Source organism: Sarcophilus harrisii, chromosome 2, assembly GCF_902635505.1.
Source record: "Sarcophilus harrisii chromosome 2, mSarHar1.11, whole genome shotgun sequence".
Taxonomy (NCBI): Eukaryota; Metazoa; Chordata; class Mammalia; order Dasyuromorphia; family Dasyuridae; genus Sarcophilus; species Sarcophilus harrisii.
This window is the reverse complement of record NC_045427.1, coordinates 416,148,765-416,169,653: the sequence shown is the minus strand read 5'-3', so window position 1 is coordinate 416,169,653 and position 20,889 is coordinate 416,148,765. Positions and strand designations below refer to the sequence as shown.

The 20,889-nt window shown below is 42.7% G+C and overlaps 2 protein-coding genes across 9 annotated transcripts in view; one reads left to right on the top strand and one right to left on the bottom strand.

Annotated features, from left to right (window-relative positions):
- The window catches only part of RNF44 (ring finger protein 44), a 31,965-nt gene extending 25,052 nt beyond the window's left edge, over positions 1 to 6,913 (top strand). For all 4 annotated transcript variants that reach the window (XM_031953729.1, XM_031953727.1, XM_031953728.1 and 1 more), the window contains 7 exons: positions 352 to 525; positions 777 to 938; positions 1,044 to 1,180; positions 1,400 to 1,487; positions 1,701 to 1,822; positions 2,779 to 2,878; positions 3,427 to 6,913. In XM_031953729.1, coding sequence (XP_031809589.1) covers positions 352 to 525; positions 777 to 938; positions 1,044 to 1,180; positions 1,400 to 1,487; positions 1,701 to 1,822; positions 2,779 to 2,878; positions 3,427 to 3,489 — 846 coding nt within the window. In that variant the 3' untranslated portion in view covers positions 3,490 to 6,913. The remainder of the gene's footprint in view (positions 1 to 351; positions 526 to 776; positions 939 to 1,043; positions 1,181 to 1,399; positions 1,488 to 1,700; positions 1,823 to 2,778; positions 2,879 to 3,426) is intronic.
- A 7,324-nt stretch (positions 6,914 to 14,237) lies between these two features.
- The window catches only part of FAF2 (Fas associated factor family member 2), a 78,236-nt gene continuing 71,584 nt past the window's right edge, over positions 14,238 to 20,889 (bottom strand). For 4 of the 5 annotated variants that reach the window (XM_003756865.4, XM_031953723.1, XM_031953725.1 and 1 more), the window contains one exon: positions 14,238 to 19,214. In XM_003756865.4, the coding sequence (XP_003756913.3) occupies positions 19,032 to 19,214 (183 nt within the window). In that variant the 3' untranslated portion in view covers positions 14,238 to 19,031. The remainder of the gene's footprint in view (positions 19,215 to 20,889) is intronic. The other variant, XM_031953724.1, reaches the window with a different exon arrangement.

Genomic DNA, 20,889 nt, shown 5'->3' with positions numbered 1-20,889 from the left:
AAGTTTACAATGTAATAGGACGAGATTATGCATTGGTGGGTTTGGCTTCAGTGGTCCTCAGGGTATAGCAGCAAGTTGGATGATAATGCATCATCTTTAATATAGTTTTCATTGATAAAACTATGTATTAACTGATATTATGTATCATTTGTATCTTAGGTAAAAACATGAGAGGTTTAAACTAAATGGTCTCTCAAGTCTTTTTCAAAATCTTGTAATATAAACCTGCTCCCCCTCCCTCTACTTTACCAGCCCTGTTCCCCGTCACTACCAGTAGGAGAATACACTGTCCAACCTGGGATGAGGCTCTGACAAGAGGTCCTCTGCCCTTCCATCTTTTTCTTTTTTCAGCTGATCCAGGCGTGTGCCATGCAACAGCTCCCCGTCTCCTACCAGGCGTTCCCCCCCCTCATCTCCAGTGACCATTATATCCTGCATCCACCACCACCAGGGCCCCCCCACCAAGCCACCCACATGGCACCACTGGGCCAGTTTGTCCCCCTCCAACCCCAGCACCCTCGAATGGTAAGTGTGGGCAGGGGAAGGAAGACATTTCTTCACCCAAAATCCAAGTCAAGATGTCTAAAACAATCCCAAGCTTGGGAACCCAGACTCCTGACTCCCTGTCCCCTCCCCCCCCCCAGAAGTCTACCACGTTCTTTCTTTTTCTTGTTTGTTTTCACTTCAATGAGAACCTTGTTCTTTGTCCTGTCTTTCCAGTAGTCCCCTTTTCTCATTGTCTCCTTTCCCAACTCCTGCTCTTGGTTTTTCTCCAGCCCTTGCAGAGGATAGACAATGATGTGGATCTTCGAGGGGAGCAGCACGCCATTGGGAGCTTCACGTACCCTGCCTCCCATCACACCCCAGCCCTCTCCCCTTCTGTCCCCCTGCATTATCTCCCTCATGAGCCCCTGCATCAGGAACTGCCATTTGGTGTGGTGAGTAGAAGGCTGGGGGTGGAGGAGGAAGGAAATGGCACTGTCCCACCTGGGACGTCCCCTCTCTATAGAGGTCTCTAGTGATCTTGGCTCCCTCTTTTGTAGCCATACTCTCATATGATGCCCCGGAGGTTGAGCACCCAGAGATACCGACTACAGCAGCCTCTGCCCCCACCACCCCCACCACCGCCACCGCCTCCCCCCCCACCAACCTATTACCCCAGCTTCCTGCCATACTTCCTGTAAGTACTCAGTGATCCCCACTGACCATTCCAGTGTTGGGGGCTGATCCTATTGGGAACACAAAATTAAAAGCTTTTTATCCAGATCCTTCCCTTGGGCGCCCAGGAACCTCTTATCGGTCCCGACTTTTGTGTCCCTCACACACCTTCCTCAGCCACCTCCCTGACTTACATCTCTTGGCATTAAGATCTCAGTCACTTATTTGCCCCTCTTTCCAGCTCGATGCTTCCCATGTCCCCAACAGCCGTGGGCCCCACGATCAGCCTGGACCTAGATGTGGATGATGTGGAGATGGAGAATTATGAGGTTGGGATGCAGGGCCTTGTGGGCATGTGGCTTCCAGATGGGGGTGGGGGAATGCAGTGGGCTCCCCCCAAGTCTCTGGAAATATGGAGGGGAAACAAAACGCACCATGACAGTCCCATGCCCATACCTCAGCACTGACCTTTCCCCAGTCATCTCTCTGGGGCCAAAGGCCCTGGGGGCTAACTCCGCCCTCTTCCTGCTGCATCCCCACAGGCATTACTGAACCTGGCAGAGAGGCTGGGAGAGGCCAAGCCCAGGGGACTCACCAAAGCCGACATAGAACAACTTCCGTCCTACCGATTCAACCCTGAGAGCCACCAGTCAGAGCAGACGCTGTAAGTGTCCTATCCTGACTAGGCTGGGTCCATGAGAAGAAAGAATCTCCCCATTTCTCCTTTCCTGGGACAGGCCTCTGAAATGGAAGAAGAGGAGAGGCACAAAGGGGAGCCATAGCTTCAACATGAAGAGTTATCGCATGGCAGGGCCAAAAGGGGGCTGAGCTGGAGTCAGGAAACTTGGGTGATTGTGGGCAAGTCACACAGAAATCCCCCTAGTTCATCCCTCCCTCATCTCCCCCCGCAAAGCTCCTTAGACCACATCCCATATGTAGAGTATATAAAAAAGGCCCTAAAACGCTGGTGTTGGGAAGGACCTTGGACTCCAGAAGAGTCTCAGGGTTGTTGGAAACCTTAAAACAGAGCACCGGAGCTCAAGAGGGAAAAGATTTAAGGCCCAGAGAAAGGGCTTGCTTATCCAAAGCAGCGAGGTAGCACAGGGAGCAGAGCATTGGGCCTGGAGTCAGGACAAGGCTGGAGCACAAATCTAGCCTCGGATACCTGGGAATAGTATCAACTCTGGGCAAGTCATTTCTCTGTCACAGTTTCTTCTTGTAAAATAGGACTGAAAGTAAGACTCTATGGGTTTGCATGAAAATAAAACAAGATCCCATGTAAAGTGTTCATCCAGTGCCTGGCCCATAGTAGGTGCTTAACAACTGCTGACTCCCTGTCCCTCCCTTCCCAGTGAGTAAAGGAACGTCCACAGCAGCCCTGGACTCCTTTCCCTGGGCCTCACTTTCCCAGTCATTGCCCAGAGGACTCTGGCTATGGAGGGTCACCTTCTTCCTTCCAGTTTGGCTTGCTGCTAATGAGCCCTCGGCTTGGATGCTGCCTCCACTGGAACAAACGCCACCATTTGGCACAAAACCACAAGCTGGGGGTGGCCTTTTCTCTCTCCCCTGACTATTTGGCCCTGCATGCAGGGTAAGCTGGCTCCCTTCTCTGTCCTGCAGGTGTGTCGTCTGCTTCAGTGACTTTGAGGCCCGGCAGCTTCTCCGAGTCCTCCCTTGTAACCACGAGTTCCATGCCAAGTGTGTGGACAAATGGTTAAAGGTGAGTGGGCCTTTTTTGCACACTGGGGAGGTGGGGGAGACTCGCAGAGTCTCAGCACCCCTGCAGCACACATACACAGCTGGGACCCCCGGGGTGGGAAGGGGCCTCCGAAGGAGCTTGGAGCTCATTAGTTCAGAGCTGGAAGGGATCCTAGAGGCCTTGGAGCCCAGTTGCTTATTTTATGAAAGATCTTGAGGCCCATGGAAGGGAGGGGCTAAGTGTGCACACCTGAGATCTGAACCTTGGGTGGTCTGAATCCAAAGTCGGGACTCTTCACTGCCTCTTCCTAAGAGTGTTTTGTAAAACGCTGACTGCAGACAGATCAGTGCTATGGAGCAATGGGAAAATGGCAGAGAGACAGAACGGACACACTTGACAGTTGCAGACTGAGAAGTCCTCTGGGCAGACAGGCAGACCAGAAGCAGGGAGATTACCAGCTCTTCTCTCTCCTACACACACACACACACACACACACACACACACACACACACACGCACACTCATACTCCAGCCTAATGGGCTCTCTTGGCCTTTCTCTGCCCCCTTCAGGCAAACAGGACCTGCCCTATCTGCCGGGCAGATGCCTCCGAAGTACACCGGGAGGCCGAGTGAGCTCGGTCCCACAGCCCTGGAGGCCCAGAGAATCTTGGGCACGTGGCCCAGGAGTGGGGGAGGGGCCCAGCTCTGTTACCATCCCCCCTTGTTCCCCTGGAGCCCCCTCCTTGGATTGGCTAAGAAGCCGGACAGCGTCAGACCCTGGACTCCCATCCACTCTGGGCCAGGCCAGGCCACAGCCACCTGTGCCCCCAGAGCGGGGTCTGGGCTCTGGCCAGTCCTGTCCTTGAGGAGAAGAGCTGCTACCCACATGTTTACCAGCCTCCAAAGACTCCTCCCACCTCTTCCCGCCCACTGCTGCCACTGCCGCCACTGCGGGGCTGCCTCAGTATTTGAAACTCAGTGGAGTTTCCTGCTTGGGTCTGTCTCATTTTGCCTCTTGTTTCTCCCCTCCGCTGCCCGGCTCTCCCCTCCCTCCCTCAGGGCAGGACAGGGCAGGACATCCTCAGATATCTGGAGGCTGCTGCCCCTCCCCACCCCTGGCTGGCTTCTCCTTCCCCTTTCCACCAGAGAAGCACCTGGTTTCCTCCCTCCTTTCTTCTTGCAAAGAATGCAAGAGATCATGGAGAAACTGGTGGCCAGATGGGGCGCTGGCCGCCCCTTCCCCCACCCCCAAGCATCGACAGACAGGTGTGCTGGTCGGGCCCACAGGGAATAGGGCCTGAGCTAGTGTGCCAGGGTCAATGCCACTGGGTTCCTGTCTGCCCCAATGAACTTTCTTTTGCACTGAAATGGGGTTGATTCTGGCCAGCTCTTGCCTGCCTGATTTCTATGGACAAGAGAGGATGGGTTTAGAAATCTCTTGATTCTCTCTTGGCCTTGGGGCAGGGCAGTATTGGAACAGTCAGGGGAACACTTCCCCACTCCCTGCACCAGCCACAGGTCTGGAGGATTCCCTCCTCCCCCAGTGACCTCCATCTGTCATGGCCTTGGGTCTGGAAAGGAGAAGTCTGTTCTCACCCATCTTCCCACCTCCCCTGGGCCCTTGGGTTGGGGCAGGAAGGTCCTCAACACCTTCCTCACCCCTAGGAATACCCAGTTGGGAGATGGGGAAAGGGAGGAGATGGGTAGGTACAGGAGGGTTGAACATCATCTTCATACCCTCATCATCTCCCCAATGCTACATTCCAGCCCATCCTGGCCTCGAAACCCTCCCCCCAGCTCCAGGGCAGTAGAGAATCCAGGCTGGCTCTGGAGACAGCTGGAAAGATTGTCCATCTTGGGGCAACCAACAAACAGCAAAGCACTGTAGTGGAGGGGAGGTCTTCTCCCTCCTCTCAAGGTGAACCAGGGGGATTTCCCCTCTCCCCAGGAGAATGGATGCCCTGGACTTGTCCCTGAATGGGAATGGTGCATGGGGAGGGCTACCCAATGCAGGGGCCTTGGCAGCTCCTTCTGGATGTGGAAAAGGGGGTGCAAGGCAGGGGCAGGAGGAGAGACGAGAGCTGTCCCCCAGCTCCCAGATTCTCCCCAGCCTGTTTGCATGATGTGTTAAGCAGCAGTTTGTGTTTTGTTTTGTTTTTTTTTTTTTTCCAAAATCGTGTGTGGGGTGTTTTTTTGTTTGTTTCTTTGTTTCCCCCCATTTTTGTTTCTTTTGGGGTTTAAAACAAAAACCAAGTGTTAGCATTAGTGCAGGGAAGATGAGGAGGAGGCCCTACCCCTAACCCTGTAACCTGTGTAAATGTTCACCAATAACATGCATGCGTGTGCGCCCAGGCCAGCCTAACCCAGCCCAGCCAACTGTGGGGCAGGCACGGAACATGGGGGGCCAGGGCAGGGTGTCTATGCTCAGCCAATAACTGCCATGCATTGTACTGCACATGTCCACAGACGCCTGACCAGGACCCAAAGCCGTTCCGGGCATTTTATTCTCCTTTTCCCCTCTTTTAACATAGCCAGGGTGGAGAAAATGAGGAGTGAAGGTAGAGGTGAGCCAGGCCCTGGGGAGAGAAGGCTCAGTGATTGAGATTCATAGCTCACCAAGAGGCCCTCCTCCCCCAGCAAAATCAGGCCTGTAGCTCCCAGAAGCCCCATTGTCAGGAGGGGTGAGATAGCTCAGCTTCCCTCCAGGGGAAGCAGGGAAGAAAACCCAACTTGCCCCTCTTCTTGGGGTGGGAAAGTATCTCTCCCCATTCTGAGGCAGGAGTCTTGTCTCCCTTCTGGCTTAGGGGACCATCTTTGAGGAACAGCATGGTGCCTCCAGGGGCTCCCTTTGATGGGTCCTCCACAGCAGCCAACCCAGCCCCAACCTCAGTCCCACCTCCACCTCCCCCAGCTCACCAGGACACCACCTGCAAATCAAACTGGGTGTAGGGCCTGGCACATCCGAGCAGGCTGTTCCCCTCAGCCTCCCCTTCCCCAGGCTCCTGTTGCCTCAGGAATGGCCCAAACACCGAGTTCTCTTAAACACAGTGGCCCTCCCCCTTGGCCTGGGTGGGGTCCCCATCTGCTGTGCCCCAGAACTCTCTGGGACCAGCTCCTCTCCTCTCCCTACCCCCACCGCTTGCCACAGAGAACCCAAAGTCTTACTGTATATATTACGCCAGGTGACATTTCTATATTTATAGCCAACAGTGTTGAGAAACCCATCTGTTTCACTTCTCCCCCCCGACCCCCACCCTGGACCCTGAAAGGTGAGCCTCTCACGGAGTCTAACCCACCCACCCCTTCCCTGCCCCCTTACGGTTCCCTGGCAGGCGGATCGAAAGGCTCACAGCTCCTGGGCTGCAGAATTTATCCTGATGAGCAGCTAGAAAAACAAAACAAACAAAAAAAACTTAAAAAGAGATCCTTGAAAAAGAGAAAAAAAAAAAAAAGAAAAACCAATATTTAGGATGTTTGTGATTTGCTGACCGCGCTGTAGATGCCACTGTTACCAATGATTTCCTGTGGTGGGGATGGTGCATTGTTTACTGTTTTTAAGTTCTCGCACCCCTGGGCCTGGCGGCTGAGGGCCAGCCCCTCTGCCCATCCGCCCCGCCTAGGGCCCGTGTTCTGTGTTAGAAAGTTTTTATATATATATATAAATACCTATATATATATATAAATATATATATATATAATTTTTTTTGGCTCTGTTACTTGCACATTTTACAGTTACCTCATTTTCCCCATGTATGTATTTGAAAAAAAATGCTAATATATAGAGAAAAAAATGGTTCTTAAAAGCTCTAAACGTGTGGTTTCGATTTTGTTCTCTTCCATTCCATTGGACCCATCCTGGTTTGTAGCATTTACCATAACTAGTATGTTGTATTATATATGTGGATACTGATTGAAATTTTTAACAGATTTGTACTTTTTTTAAAAGGAAAGTTGCTAGTTCTGCTTGACCAAGTAGTGCAATCATTATTTTTTTTAATGTTGTGGCTGATTTAACAGGGATATTCACTAATAAATGTATGATGTATACCAATACAGACCTGAGTGCCCCCATTGTGGTGAGTGTGTATGTGTGTGTATGTGTGATAGGGAGGGGTGGGGTCCAGGCTTGGTTAGTTGTATGACCTCTGTTCAAATATTTTGGAGCTTTGTATCTCTAAATTAAAGGGGTTGGTTGCATAGACATTCTCTGTCCCTAAGATGTAACTGGTGCTCAGTGACCTCCAGGGATGGGGAAGTTTTCATCTCCCTAGATGACCCATTTTCCTTTAGGAAAAATCTACAAGTCTATATATGAACCTGAAATCTGGCTTCCCAGCAAAACTCAAGATCTGCTGAGGACAAAGAGGAGAGTAAGTTTAATAATATCCCTTCATCACAGCCCTTCAGATATAAATTAATGGAAATGGTGATTGATCATATCTTTTCCCTACCCTATTTTTTAGGTTTCCAAACCCACTCACATGATATCAATAATTATGTGACATCATAGTTTCTATCCCCTTTCCCAACTCGGTTGCTTTTACCTAAACAAATGTCAACATATTCTCCCTAAAAATTTACCTAAACTTGAACACAAACTTCCTGATGATGGCTGACCAGGTCAGAGGACAACAATCATGTCTAAGCAATTGCTATCATCTCTTTGTCTCCATTCTCCCCATCAATCATTACTGAAAAGATCGCCAGTTACTTTTTGCAAAGTCCAGTTCTGAGTATTCTTTGCTCAAAACCCTTCCAGAGTTCATTCATTGCATCTAGGATCAAATCTGACTCCTCAAAACCTATCAGAGACTGGTCCTGACCTTATCTCCCATTACCTCCTTACACAAAACCTGCTGTGAGTAAATTCATAACTCACTCCCCCAATCAATCATTCACATGCTACCCTTTTTCTTTCTTGCCATTTCCACCTTTAAAATGCCTCCATATCCCTCCACTCTTCAAAATTCTACACTTGTAAATATGCAGAAGTCAACTAACACTACATCTCCATAAAGGTTTCTCCAGTCACTCTTCTGAACCCCTAAGTTGGGAGGGATGAAAACAGGAAAGAAATCCTTTCTTCCCACTGAAATGGAAGCTCACTATCAAGAGCTGGAAGAGATCGAGACCTACATCATTTGTACAGATGAGGAAATAGGAAACCCCAAAGTAAAGGGACTTCTCTGTGTTCATTTTAAAGTATGACATTTAAGTGACCTGCTATGAAATGGCAGATAATGTAGACTCCTGATAAGGCTAAGGCTTCCTGAATAATGCCCTCCAATGAGGCCGTCTTCCAACATACTGGGCCACTTGTGGTATATACTGGCAATGTGACACTGGCCATTGGGGGTATTGGGAAGCATGTTGCCAAGTTCTGAAACAAGTCTAAACAACTACTATTAATGTGCAGCCTCCACATTTCTTAATTTCTTAATGCTTTTGCAATTCTTTAAATTGCAGCAATGCTTCTGTCCTGAACTGGTAAGTTTTCTTGTTTGAGTTATCTATTATCAGTGAAATTACAAATTCAGTTTCTGTTCCTGCCCTAATTGGAGGAAAATTGGAAACTTTTTAAGATATTAGTAATAGAGAACATAAGATGGTAAATTTTTGAATTTCAAATTTTATTTTAAAATATTTTGAAAAAGGATAGTTGGGGACAAAGGAATGGTTTGTGTTAAACTTAACACTTCAGAGAGAGGGGCACTTGCCCCAGCTGACATGGGATATGTAGTGATGGCCTGAATATAACAAGCTCATACATCCTGCCAAAAGAGGTACTACCTTTCATCTGGCTTGAGTCCCCAGCCAGAAGAAAACTTCCAAGGAACAACTTTACCCAGTATCCTAGAAGGCTGACTTTGGCCCTTATGGGCAGCAGCAACACTGGCTGCAATTACAGAAACATTTTTCTTTAAAAGTATTCATAATAGATATTCTGTAACAGATTGTAGAGCAAATACTGTAAAAAAGATGGAAGAGAGGAGAAAAGTGTTATGAGAACAGAGAAATGAAGTAAACAGGAGTAGTAGAGAGGAACAGTTTGGAATAAGGGAAAAGAGGAAATGCCAATAAGGCCTAGGGAAGAGTAACTTAAAACATGGCTTAAGGCAATAACTAGAATTCCTTTAAGGTCCTACTAGGAGCATCTTTTCGTTGATCTGGTGGAGTCAGTACAATACAATTCCACTGAATTCTCCCCATCCCCACATGTCTGTATTCAAGTCTTCTCAAATGCCTGATGCCTTCAGGAAATAAGGTATCCTGGAGCTAGGTAAGGAAGCCTCAAAACATTGTTCCTGATGCAGTTGGTGGGTAGGACTCTGTGGTACCAAGATTTGTTCTCTCATCCAGGTGTGTAGACACACACACACCCCTACAGGGAGGACTTTGGGGGAACATAATCTCTCTTTTTGGCCACTTAGTATAGAATTAGAAAAGGTGAGAGCAAATCCAAAGTTATTTTACATACAGTGCAGCCTTGGGAAAAGAACTTAACTTTTTTATGACTCGGTTTATTCCCAGATTAATCTAAATAAACAGGATCCCTTTCAGTTCTGACATCACATGACAAATTCTGTCTTTGAGATACAACAGTACCAACTTCTTTAGATAATCTGGGGAGGGAGGTCAAAGGACCTAAGAAAGTTGAGCAAAGCCTTGCTCTTCCATAAAATAAAAGATTTGGTCCAGATCTCTAAGGTTTTTCCTGTTCCAAATCCTATAACTTTCAGTCACAACCTACCCCACCCACCTCATCCTTGACTACATGAGTCGGTCTTCTCAGCATCTAATTCTATTGGGGGCCTGTCTGCAAATCCATTAAATCAAGCTGAGGATAAGAGGTCATGGTCAGAATTCAGGATCACCTTCCTTTATACAAGACAAAATGATAATTTAAAACAATCTAACTAGTCTTATTGTCACTCTATATCAAATCACTTTCAACAAGCTCCTTTAAGAGAGATTTACTAAAACCTTTGCAGGGCCCAAACTAGGAAGGAAACAGGAATAAAACCTAGTCCTTTTCCTTGGTTATCAGAGGAGAGGAAAAGGATCAAAAGCATTAGAATACAAAACTCTATGTAGCCAGTTTTAGAATAGGTAACCTTGATGGTCCTTCCCCATCTACCTATTCCATGGATTGTACATAACTGACCAGGATTACAGGGATTTCCTCTACCTCCAACCCCAACTCCATCCTCAATACCCCCAATTCTCCATTTGGGCAAAGCTGATAGAAGTTGCAGGGGGATTAAGAACAGGCAAAACATTTTTTGGAAAGAGACATAGGCCTCCAAGATACAACAGGGAGAAAATGGGGAGTTCCTAAAGGAATACTATTGAATAAACTTATTCCTATGAGGCTGAAAAAACTAAACATAAAAGATAAAACCAGATCAGGGTCTTTCATTAGCAGTCTTGGAACTGGAAAAAACAAGCATTTATTAAGCTACTATCTAACAGGCATTGTTACTTTAAATTTCTTTTTGATCTTCACAGCTCCGATGAGGTAGATGCTATTAGAATCCCCATTTTACAGATGAGAACTGAGGCAAATAAGTGATTTGTCCAGGATCACACAGTGTCTGGGCAGGTTTTTGAACTCGGGTCATTTGCTGCCTCAAAGGAGCCCCGAAAGCATTCTCCTACCTGTGGGGCAAGCAGACAGGTGAGCAGCAGCAGCAGCAGATGACAATGAGAATTACAAATGGAGAAGCAGAGATGGACTAAGGTTAGTGAAAAAAAAGAGGGTGTTTGTCATCATCTGTTGGGAGCTGAGAACTGGAAGAAAGACTGCAACAGTCTCCATAGAAGATATGTACCAAAGAGTCAAAGAAATTTGCAGTGGGAGCTCCATCTATTGAGTGTTTTAAGTGAAGAAGTTAGAAGCCTCCAGGGAGAGATGCTCACTGGTTGGTGCCATTCCAAAACTACTTTCTGCATCTAGTCTACATGGGCTCAGTTTGTTTTAATCTTTAAATAAACTATTACTTTATATGAGCCTTACGATTTAGGTACATTTAAGGAAAATTGGTGGCAATACACTGGGTAGATTCAGGAAGTTCTTTAATAGAATGACACATGACAGGAATAGGAATGGTCAGAGATGGCTTACTTTGTTGAATTATTTTGTTTATCGATATTTTTTGTGGGGGAAGGCAGGAAAATAATTTATGTCGCTGGGAAATAATGTGGAAAAAGTAGCAATAAAACACTTTTAAAAAAAGTGTTTCATGGGAAGAAAAGATTTGAAAGATAAGCTATGAATGCCAGGATAATGTATCTATATTTTATTTTCCAGACACTGAGAAGATGAACCTTTTAAAGCAGGGGGAAGTAGGCATGAGGCAACTGTGTATTAAGAAGTTGTCAAAATGTGCAGGATTGGAGGGGGTGATTGGAAAGAGACACTACCTGAAGCCTCCCACAATTTGCCACTTAATCTAAATGTGAGCAAACAAGGGTCTACAGGACCTTGAAAAATATATCCCTTAAAACAGGCAGCCCTAGAGATATCATGCCAAAGTTAAGTTGAATGGAAAACAGGAAAATAGCACTAGACTCTCTGTAATCTCTAATTCAAATGACATGCCTTCTACAACACTCCTGACACCTCCAATAGTGGGAAACTCACCACCTCTGATGTCGTCCTTATCTAACTCATCTTCTACAACATCACTTCAAATACTTGTGACCATGTGTGTGTCCCCTTTCCACTGAGCACCAAAAAATTTTTTAATGTTAGGACTAGAAGGGATGGTTGAGATTAGACTACTATTTTTTCACCCTCCTGGAGTCTACAAGTTCCCAAAGGGGTTCATCTTTATTTTCATTAACTTCCAAATGAAATTTGCCATATTCTTTAATTATGAAGGTAGGCAACACTCCACAACAGTGTTAGCAATACTAATGACACTTTGTCCCCAATAGAAACTGTTGCAGATATATGGTAGCTAGGAGGCTCACTAGTTGACCAGGTGGACTTGGAATAAGGAAGTCTAAAGAGTGAATCCAGCAAAAACACTTGTTAATGTGCAACTCTGGGCAAACCATTCAACTTTTGTGCCTGTTTCCTCACCTGTAAAATGAGGATAATAGCATCTACCACCCAGTGTTATGAAGCAATGAAGTGCTTTGCAAACTTCAAAGGACTGTATGAATGTTATTATTATCTCGAATATTATATATGCTCATCATTACTTCAAAATTACTGTATTATAGACCTACTGTTAGATATATATACAATTTAAAAAACTTTTGATAACTTTTACCATAACTAGTTTCCTTCCTTGGTGATCTAATCTATTTAATTTTATGCACTTAAAAAGTACTATTCTGAGAAGGGATCCAGAGGCTTCACCAAACTTCCAAAGAGGTCCAGGAATGACAAAATGTATTTAAAAAAGAAAAACAAAAAACTTCTGTTTTTTCCATGCATTTTCTGGATGAGGAAACTAGGACCCAAAGAAATGAATTCACCTGTCACACAGTTAAATAGCAGAAAACTGGAAAATAAACTCAGGATTGAATACAAAATACTAAATGTGGTCTGAGCAGAACAGAAAAAAAAGCGGTGGGATTATTTGGGGTGTTTTGCCTCTATTAATGCAACCTAAGATCCCACTAGCTATTTTAGTTGCCTGTCATACACTGCTTCATAGAACTTTCAGTCCACTAAAACCTTTGGGTCTTTTCACACTTGATTTACTGTCTAATACTTGTGCTGTTGAATTGTGTTTTAAAATCCATTTACTTCACAACTGATTTTTGCAGAGACCCCAAACTGTCTAGTTACTGGAAGCTTCATTCTGGTCTTTTCTGAAGTTCTTCCCATGCACCTCCAGCCCTGTCCCTTATATGGAAAAAAGCCTATTTCACAAAACAGATATATTAGCTTGTTCCTTTCTTGTTTGCAAGTATGTGAAGCTTCTGTGTGGTTAGAACCTGGATAGTAATTCCTCTATGTAGTTTAGCTATTAGCAAAGTGCTGGGAATATATAAACACCAATTTAATATCTTGATTAACAATCTGGGAGCCAAATTCCTTTTTAATGAAGTAAACTGTCACCCACTCCACTCCCCCAGTCTCTCTCCCTCCCCTCCTTCCTTCTCTCTCTCACACACACTTCTATCAGAATGAGAAGAAGCCTTAGAAATCTAGCTCAAACCAAATGGTAAGACAAAGTAATTTGACTGGAGTGACAGTGCACATTAATAGTAGTTGTTTAGACTTGTTCCAGAACTTGGCAACATCCTTCCCAACACCCCCAATAATTTTCCAGTTGGCAGGCTGCTTTGAGATAAACTTGACTTTCGGTTCTTACCCTGAGGCCCATTAAATTTTTTATTTGTGGGGGGAGGGGGGAAAGGGGAACTGCATTTCAGTATAATTTGATTTCCTTATGTATCTCATTTATAAACATTATTTAGAGACTTCACAGACTGCCAAAATGATTCATGATAAGACAGGTTAAGAACCCGATTGAGACCAATTCTCTTTTTACCAAAGAAAAAGGGCCCTTGAGAAGGGAAGTGATTCACATAAAGTCAAACAGTAAATTAGTGATTTGAATTAGGATCGTGATTTCAAAGGAGATAGTCCTAGATTCAAGATCTATATTTCTGCACAATTGAGGCAAATTCAGCTTGGAAATAAACTGGTCAATCTATCTTCAGCTACTTGAAAACTTTCTGCCCCTTTTTCTCTTCTCAAACTATTCTAAGGGCTATAACCTACTACTTTCTCATCACTACACAATGGAAGAAGCCATATATGGAGCAGAGCTCTCTTTTGCAAGTTTAGGATACCTCAATTAGAAGATACTGACCAATAAAAACTTGATGCCTAAAGTGGCAAAAGGACAAGAAGTTGTTTTCGGATGCTGTTAACAAGTGAGGAGTGAGTCTGAAACTGTATAGACATAATACACCTTTCTAATGAAAAAGCTAAGTTGTTTTTTAAAAAGGTTAAGAGCTAGCAATATGGTACAAATACTGCTCAAATTGCCTATATTACTACTTATTCACCTACATTTACCAATGACTTCAATACTCAAAAAGATGCATAATTTTATCAGCATAGAATTACTGTTTTCACTCTTTAAAAAGGCAGTATTTTCCTGAATTGCTATGGCAAAAAGTTACCTGGTAATAAACCTGGTGATGAGCCTCATATAAGTACACTATTTGAGAGCCCTTCCAAGTTTTGTAGGACTTACCTTCTAGAACTTTCTTTGTTGGTATAGGCTTCAAACACCCAGGATCAACTTCTCTGCACAAGGAAATAAGACGAGTAGGTAGGACCAGGGTAGAACTATTTCCTATGGTAGTAGATAGAACTATTTGGGGACTCAAAAGTAAAATACATTAAGCAGAGTAACAAGTAAACATGCAACAACATCTATTTATTGATTACTATTTCTTCCAATCTCATATTTTTTTTCCCTTACAGTTAACATACAAACATCCTCCCTTAAAGTTCTACTTCAATGTCTCATTGTGGAGTGGAGGTAATTAAGTAGTTAGAAGTCATTCCAGCAGAAGGTTCCACACCAAGATGAAAAGACTTGGAGCTTAACCAAAGTACCAAACTACTGCAGTGCAGAGAAGCTCATCACCAAGGCTAGTCATCAAGTAATGATTATTTTTGCCCACAGCAAGTACCTTGGATAGCATGAATGTGTTTCTATCTGGACATTAGCCACAGTAATAAAAATGATGGATCTTGTGAGTACTGAGTAACAAATATAAGTGGTAAATGTTTCACCAGCATTTATACTATACTTTTTTTCTTTCCAAGTCTAGTCAGGAATTTTGCTTTTTTTCTTCAACTTATTCATCTAGACCTGTGCCAACCTATTACCTGATGGCAACTCAATTTTCAGGGGGAACCAGTTATCCTGTAGTTTTCCCAAAGAGTACATGAATTTGATTAGAAAAAAACATTTTGATTTCACTAACTCTTGGTTTTCTTTATAATATTAAGTATTTTTACTTTATGCGTTTTAAAGCATAGGGATTCAAAGGCTTCACATCAAAATGTCAAAGGGATTCACAACCCAAGGTTAAGAAACTGCTCTAGAGAGCATAATTTGTAAATTAATTTGTAAATTTGCAAATTAGTGATGTCAAACATTGAATCCAAAATGCCAAAATGATTATTGAATTGCTTTTATATTGGGTTAAAATGTCTAAATACTTGACCTATTTTGTAAATTAATCTCTTATGCTGATAAATGCCGGGGTAGCTGTTTTGATTTACACAAACAGAAAATGTCAGAGTCCCAGATCTTTTCAATGTATCAATGGGAAAGGTTAGCTCAGATTCAGTCATGTAAATTTCTTGCACAGGGCTATTGGCATGAGAGGCAATAAAAGGGTACCAGGCAAAGCAGCAAATTTTTTTTTTCTTTTCTTTTTAACTATTCTCAGAAAGTCAAGGCAGGTGCGAAGAGTTTGGTCATGGGCAGTGAATTCTTGCCAGAGATTACTATCAAATTCATCTCAAAACAAAGAGAAAACTCCTCTGTAAGAAAATGTTCCTATTCTAGCAGCAGATAGCATTCATTGATCATCACAAGGAATAGAAATGGGTAACAAAGTAGGGGAATTAAGTTCAGATTTTAATTTCAGAAATGGGAGTGAAGTTCAAGTTTTCATTTGATATATTCTAGGTGCTAATCTACACAAACCACATCCCATCGAAGAGCTCATTAAAAAGAAATAAATGAAATTCATTATTATTGGAAATGATTCAAGGAACAGATGAAAATTTTTGAAGGCACTGTTTCAGTAGGGAACATCCTTCATAGGTTGCATAGGATTTAAAGATGAAAAGTCCTTAGAGATGAACTGATCTAAAATCCCCTCATTTGACAACAGAAGGAAAGTGAAACATGCAAAGGGAAAATGATTTTCCAAAGGCCATCAGGATGGTGGAAGAGCCAAGAACAAACTCATATACCCTGAATCCAAATCTACTATACCAGTCTGAAAACTTCTGAGCTCTTATCTAATCTGCCACCTCCTCCCCCCAAAAGGAACACATCTATCACTTCTCAGTCCCTTCCCTCCCAGACAGAAGGATCCATTGCTACTTGTGCACTTTGTTATAAAACATTTAATGTTAACCTACAATACAATGTAAACTTTATGAAAAAAATTTTAAGTACACTAGATTTATTCAGTAAATGACCACATAACTATTCAGGTGCAGTATATAGGTAGGGTCATTACATCCTTTTCAGGATAGGTTTCCCATTGCTGCATTCCTCACAAGTCTTTTAATAATAATAAAAAAAGGTGTAAAGTGAGGCCTCTTGTTTGAGCACAAGATGGCAACACTCCATTCCATTAATTCTGCATTCAGGGGTTTCAATCCCTGCTTGGTCACTTTCTGCAGCTTTTTCTTGGGCCTTGGCACCATTTGCAATTTTCATAATGACTGCTCAGTTGAAGGTTCCAAGTTCTTTTTAGGGGTTCTTGAATTTGATGGGTGTTTTTTAGTTTTAAAAGATTATCCGCTGTTATCTCATCAATTTCTGACCTGGTTCAAACATGGAGAGAGAAAGAAATCTGTTGCAGATATTCTGCAGATGTGGAAATAAAGGCTTGGAAGGCTGAATGTTAGGTTGCACAAATCCAAAAGACTTCAGGTATCTCTGCTTGGTCATGTTGCAATGGTGGTTCGGCTGGATCGGCAACCTCAAAATTGAGAGTACTTTAGACCTGAATTGAACTTTATTCTCCTCCCCCCTCAGCTGCTGTTTGACTCTTGTAAACAACTGCTCAAAGATCCCAGAGATTATGTGGACACTGTTCAGCATTCCCTTGTAATAATTACGGCCTCCACTCCCTATACCCCGAGTTCTACTTCAGTAATATTGTATTGGCATCACATGCAAAACTCAAGGGAAGGAAACTGCCTAAAAACAGTAGAACAAGAGTTGACCTCAATTTGAAAAAGGGGACAGGATTCAGGTAGTTTCCTTAAGCCAAAAGCAAAACAAGGCAAAGTTCCCAAAAATAGTGACTCTATAAAGGTCCTGAATTCCAACCCAATCGCCTTCACCCAATCACATAGCTATCAAAAAGCAAGAGAGACAGAAGGGGAGCAGTCTAAACAAAGTCAGAGGTTTAATAAAGAAAAAAAAAAATGAGATCAAATAGGCTTCATCTCTGCATTAACATTATCATCTGAAAAACATCAGAATTTTAAGATATTTACTAACCTAACCTTCCATGTCCTGCTGAAAAGATACCTATATACTCCAAGCAGGGAGGCTGGCTCAAGATTAAATTGAAAATTATCTCCTATCTAGTCTGATATTAACAGACTTCATACAGGGTTGAATGAAGAACTTGGTTTGTGTTTCTAAAAGTCACTGTGAAGACAGCTTTTAAGATATATGCTTATAGTTTGTTCTTTTAAACCAGTCTTGAAATCATAGAAAACTAGGCTGGAAAGTAATAGAAGTCCAGGGAAACATTTTAACTCTACCAGAGTTGATAAATCAGATTTGGTTGCATATGCCAAAGACAATGAGCTATTCACAGAACTCCTGGTGACTCTCCAGTGGTCCCGTACTCTGCTCCCACTGATGACATCCCTGATGAAAGGGATGAAATGAACACTGATAATGTGGAGCATAAAATAGCTGCCTTAAAGTTAAATAAGAGATGCAGCTTCTGGAGTCTGTAAGTCCAACAAATTAAGTCCTATCTTGATCTGAATATCTTGGGCCCATAGCATGCTGGGGCCTGCAGTCTCAGTAGGTTGCATCTCTACCCACAGTAACCATTAATTTCACTACAGAATATTTTGGGTCACCCATCAGCTCACACTGGTCTCAGTGACCTAAATTAGATTCTCACTATCATTAACTCAACCCTGACCTAGAGCTTCAGGTATTTAACACAAAAAGCCTGTTGTCTCTGGTCCAAGGGCCCTATGACTCCAACAACATTCAAGGGACAAAAATAAAATTTCTTGCCTCAAGCAAGCATCTACAGGAGAAATATACATGCCTTCCATGCTAGGCATGTAATTCCTGCCCAGGTTCCCTTCAAGGCTTTTATTTCTTTTGTACTTAAAAAATAACAATAAAGTCACACTGCAACACACATACACACAAACAGGGTAATTCCTATTTCTCTGAAGGCTCAACCCTGTAACCAGAAATCTCTGGGGAAAAAGGAATGGAAAAGAGAATGAGACAGGAGGAAGTAGGAGTGAGGATTCCCGTATAGTAACAAGAAAGGAAAGCTAACATCCTTTGGTTCAGACTCCAAACTCCAAATCATCTGATTGAGACCTCTTAAAAAGTTACACTTGTGTACTGGTAGTGTGTGTGGTACTACATAGATCCTGAGTGGGCCACAGAGTTCACCCACTGATTCACACTCAACAGTGTATGCATGGGAGTGGGCTCTAAGTACAAGAACATAGACTAAAACAGCCTCTCTGCAGAGCTGTGGAGAACAAGAGTGGGCATCAACACAAACCAACCCATGGAGTCTTTATTACACTATGTAGGCTAAGAAACCCAGGACAAAAATTTATCTGGTAAAGATTGGCTCTTTAGCAAATAAAATCAAGGGAAAAAATGCCAGCCCCATTCCTTTGGTCATTACAAAGCAACACAAAAAAAAAATTTTTTTTTATATAGTAGAAGTTGAAGAAACACCTCTGTCTGTCCCTTCTCTTCCCTTAATCTCCTCTCCATAGAGGCAAGAGGAGCAATTCTTCAGTAGACGTTGGGATATAGTTGGTTGTTGGTGGTTTTATTATTTTTCTATAAAAGCTATAAAGAATGAGAACAGGTGAGGGAGTGTCCCATCCCACCAAAAGGGTTATGGGTCGATCAGAAGAGGCATTCTCTCTTGTATCCCTCCCTGTGAATGGAAAGCAGGGGCTTGGTACACAGGCAGGAGGGAAGCAGTGGGATTGTAGAACAGACGCACTTGCTGGTTCCCTCTCTCATGAACCACAAAGGTTGTGGTTGATACAGGCAGCATGGTTTCTGATCCCCAGTCCCCCCCACCCCTGCCCTCTTAGGATGCAGCAGTCTTTTAAAAAAAATATTGTATTATAATAATATGAATTTCTCTTTTTTTCATTTTGTTTTCTTTTGGGGATAGAGGGTATGGGGCTGAGGGCAAAAGCGTCAATCGTCTGTAAGGTCCTGAACAAAAAGCACTTCCGTATGGCTGAGTCCGGCCTCCTGCAGCGTGGGGGGGTTGGGCCACTCCTCTGAAGGAAGGCAGGGCAGCACCCGTCGGGGGAAGTTGGCCTCAATCTGAAACTTCTCAGGGCTTTCCTTCAAGGAGAATAGGAAGTCATGGATTACCTGCATTAATTAATGACACAGAAAAAGGAAGAGGAGAGAAAAGCATGGATTACTTTCATTTATTCAAGAAAACATGTAGCAAAAGCCTAACCATTCAGAAATAGAAAAATCTTCCAATTTTGATTTCAAAATACGAAACACCCTGGGTTGTCCCAACCATGGCCTTAACATGATTCTAGACTCCAAGTCTTTCAAGACAGGTTTACAAGAAATTTACAGGAAATCTGAGGTTATCCATTTAAAACATAAAAGCTGAAAGTAAAATGTTCTTCTGACAGTTGCTTTCAATATTTCTGGACTTACATACTAGTAGTTATGGAATTTCATAGAAGAATGAAGCTATAATTGGACCCCCAATGCTTCACCTGAGATTTTGATTAGTACTTGTCCCAGAAACCTGTTTAGTGGTACTTGTTCTAGAAAATGTTAGAATGTAAACACGTGAGTACACACCTCTATGAGGCTTAATCCTATTTCCTTGAGCTATGCTATTCCAGATGTGAGAACACAAAAATATGTAAATATCTGTACAGTGAACTCAGAATTTTTCTAATAATTTTTACACAAATTTATAGCCAATATTGTTTATGAAGCAATTTCCTCAATAATCCCATGAGGGAGATAGTATAAAGATGCTTACTTTACAGAGGAAAAAAGTTAAGCCTTGAGATTAATGGACTTTTTCAAGGTTATTCATCTCTTAAGTGGTGGAACCAACACCATAATTTGAGTCTAATGCCTCCAAGGTCTGTACTCTCTTCACTATAGTAGGCTGTCTTGATCATGAAGAACCAAAAGTAAATGTGATAAAGCAAAGAAATTCTCCTTAATGCTAAAGAAGAGACATACTACCACTCATTAATTTTCTGCAAACCTTTCTGGTTTTTTTTTTGTTTGTTTGTTTGCATTTTTGACTTTTATCTTCCTCCCAGGAGTAATAATTATTATTGCAACTCAAATTTCTAAATTGTTCTAAAAATTAAAAATGGCTTTTCTTTTCTCCCAACAATAATGTGAGTAGGTAAAGTTCTTTATAGGTTAAGGAACTAAGGTTCAGAGAAAAGTTATTTAACCATGGATATTCAGCTAGTAATTATTGGTGTTGAGATTCAAACCTAGGTCCCTGGCCTCCAAGTCCAGAATTCTTTTATTATACCATATTATATTGAAAAGAAGTTCCAAAAGCTGACTTCAGAAAAGCCTAGAAAGATTTACATAAACTGATGCTGGGTGAAACAAGCAGAACCAGGAAAACATTGCACATAGTAACAATAAGATTGTATTATGATCAATTATGACAGATCTGATTCTTCTCAGCGATTCAGTGATCCAAGGTTAATTCCAATAAACTTTGGATGCTTCCATCCAAATTCAGAGAGAACTGTGGAGACCAAACATAAATCAATACATGCTATAGCTATGCTCATTTTTTTCTTTTTTATTTTTTTCTCATAGTTTTTCCCTTTTGTTTTTCTCTCTCAAAATGATTCATAAGAAAATATTTTAAAAAATACATATATAGAATCCACTCAAAAAAGAAGTTTGTTAAATGTAACTGGGGAAAATAATGATAATTGTGTTTAAGTAAGACTACTTTATTTGGTTAACTTTCTTCTCTCAAATTTCAAGCTTGATATTCCATGATTTAGAGAACAAATATATATTTGAGTTCATA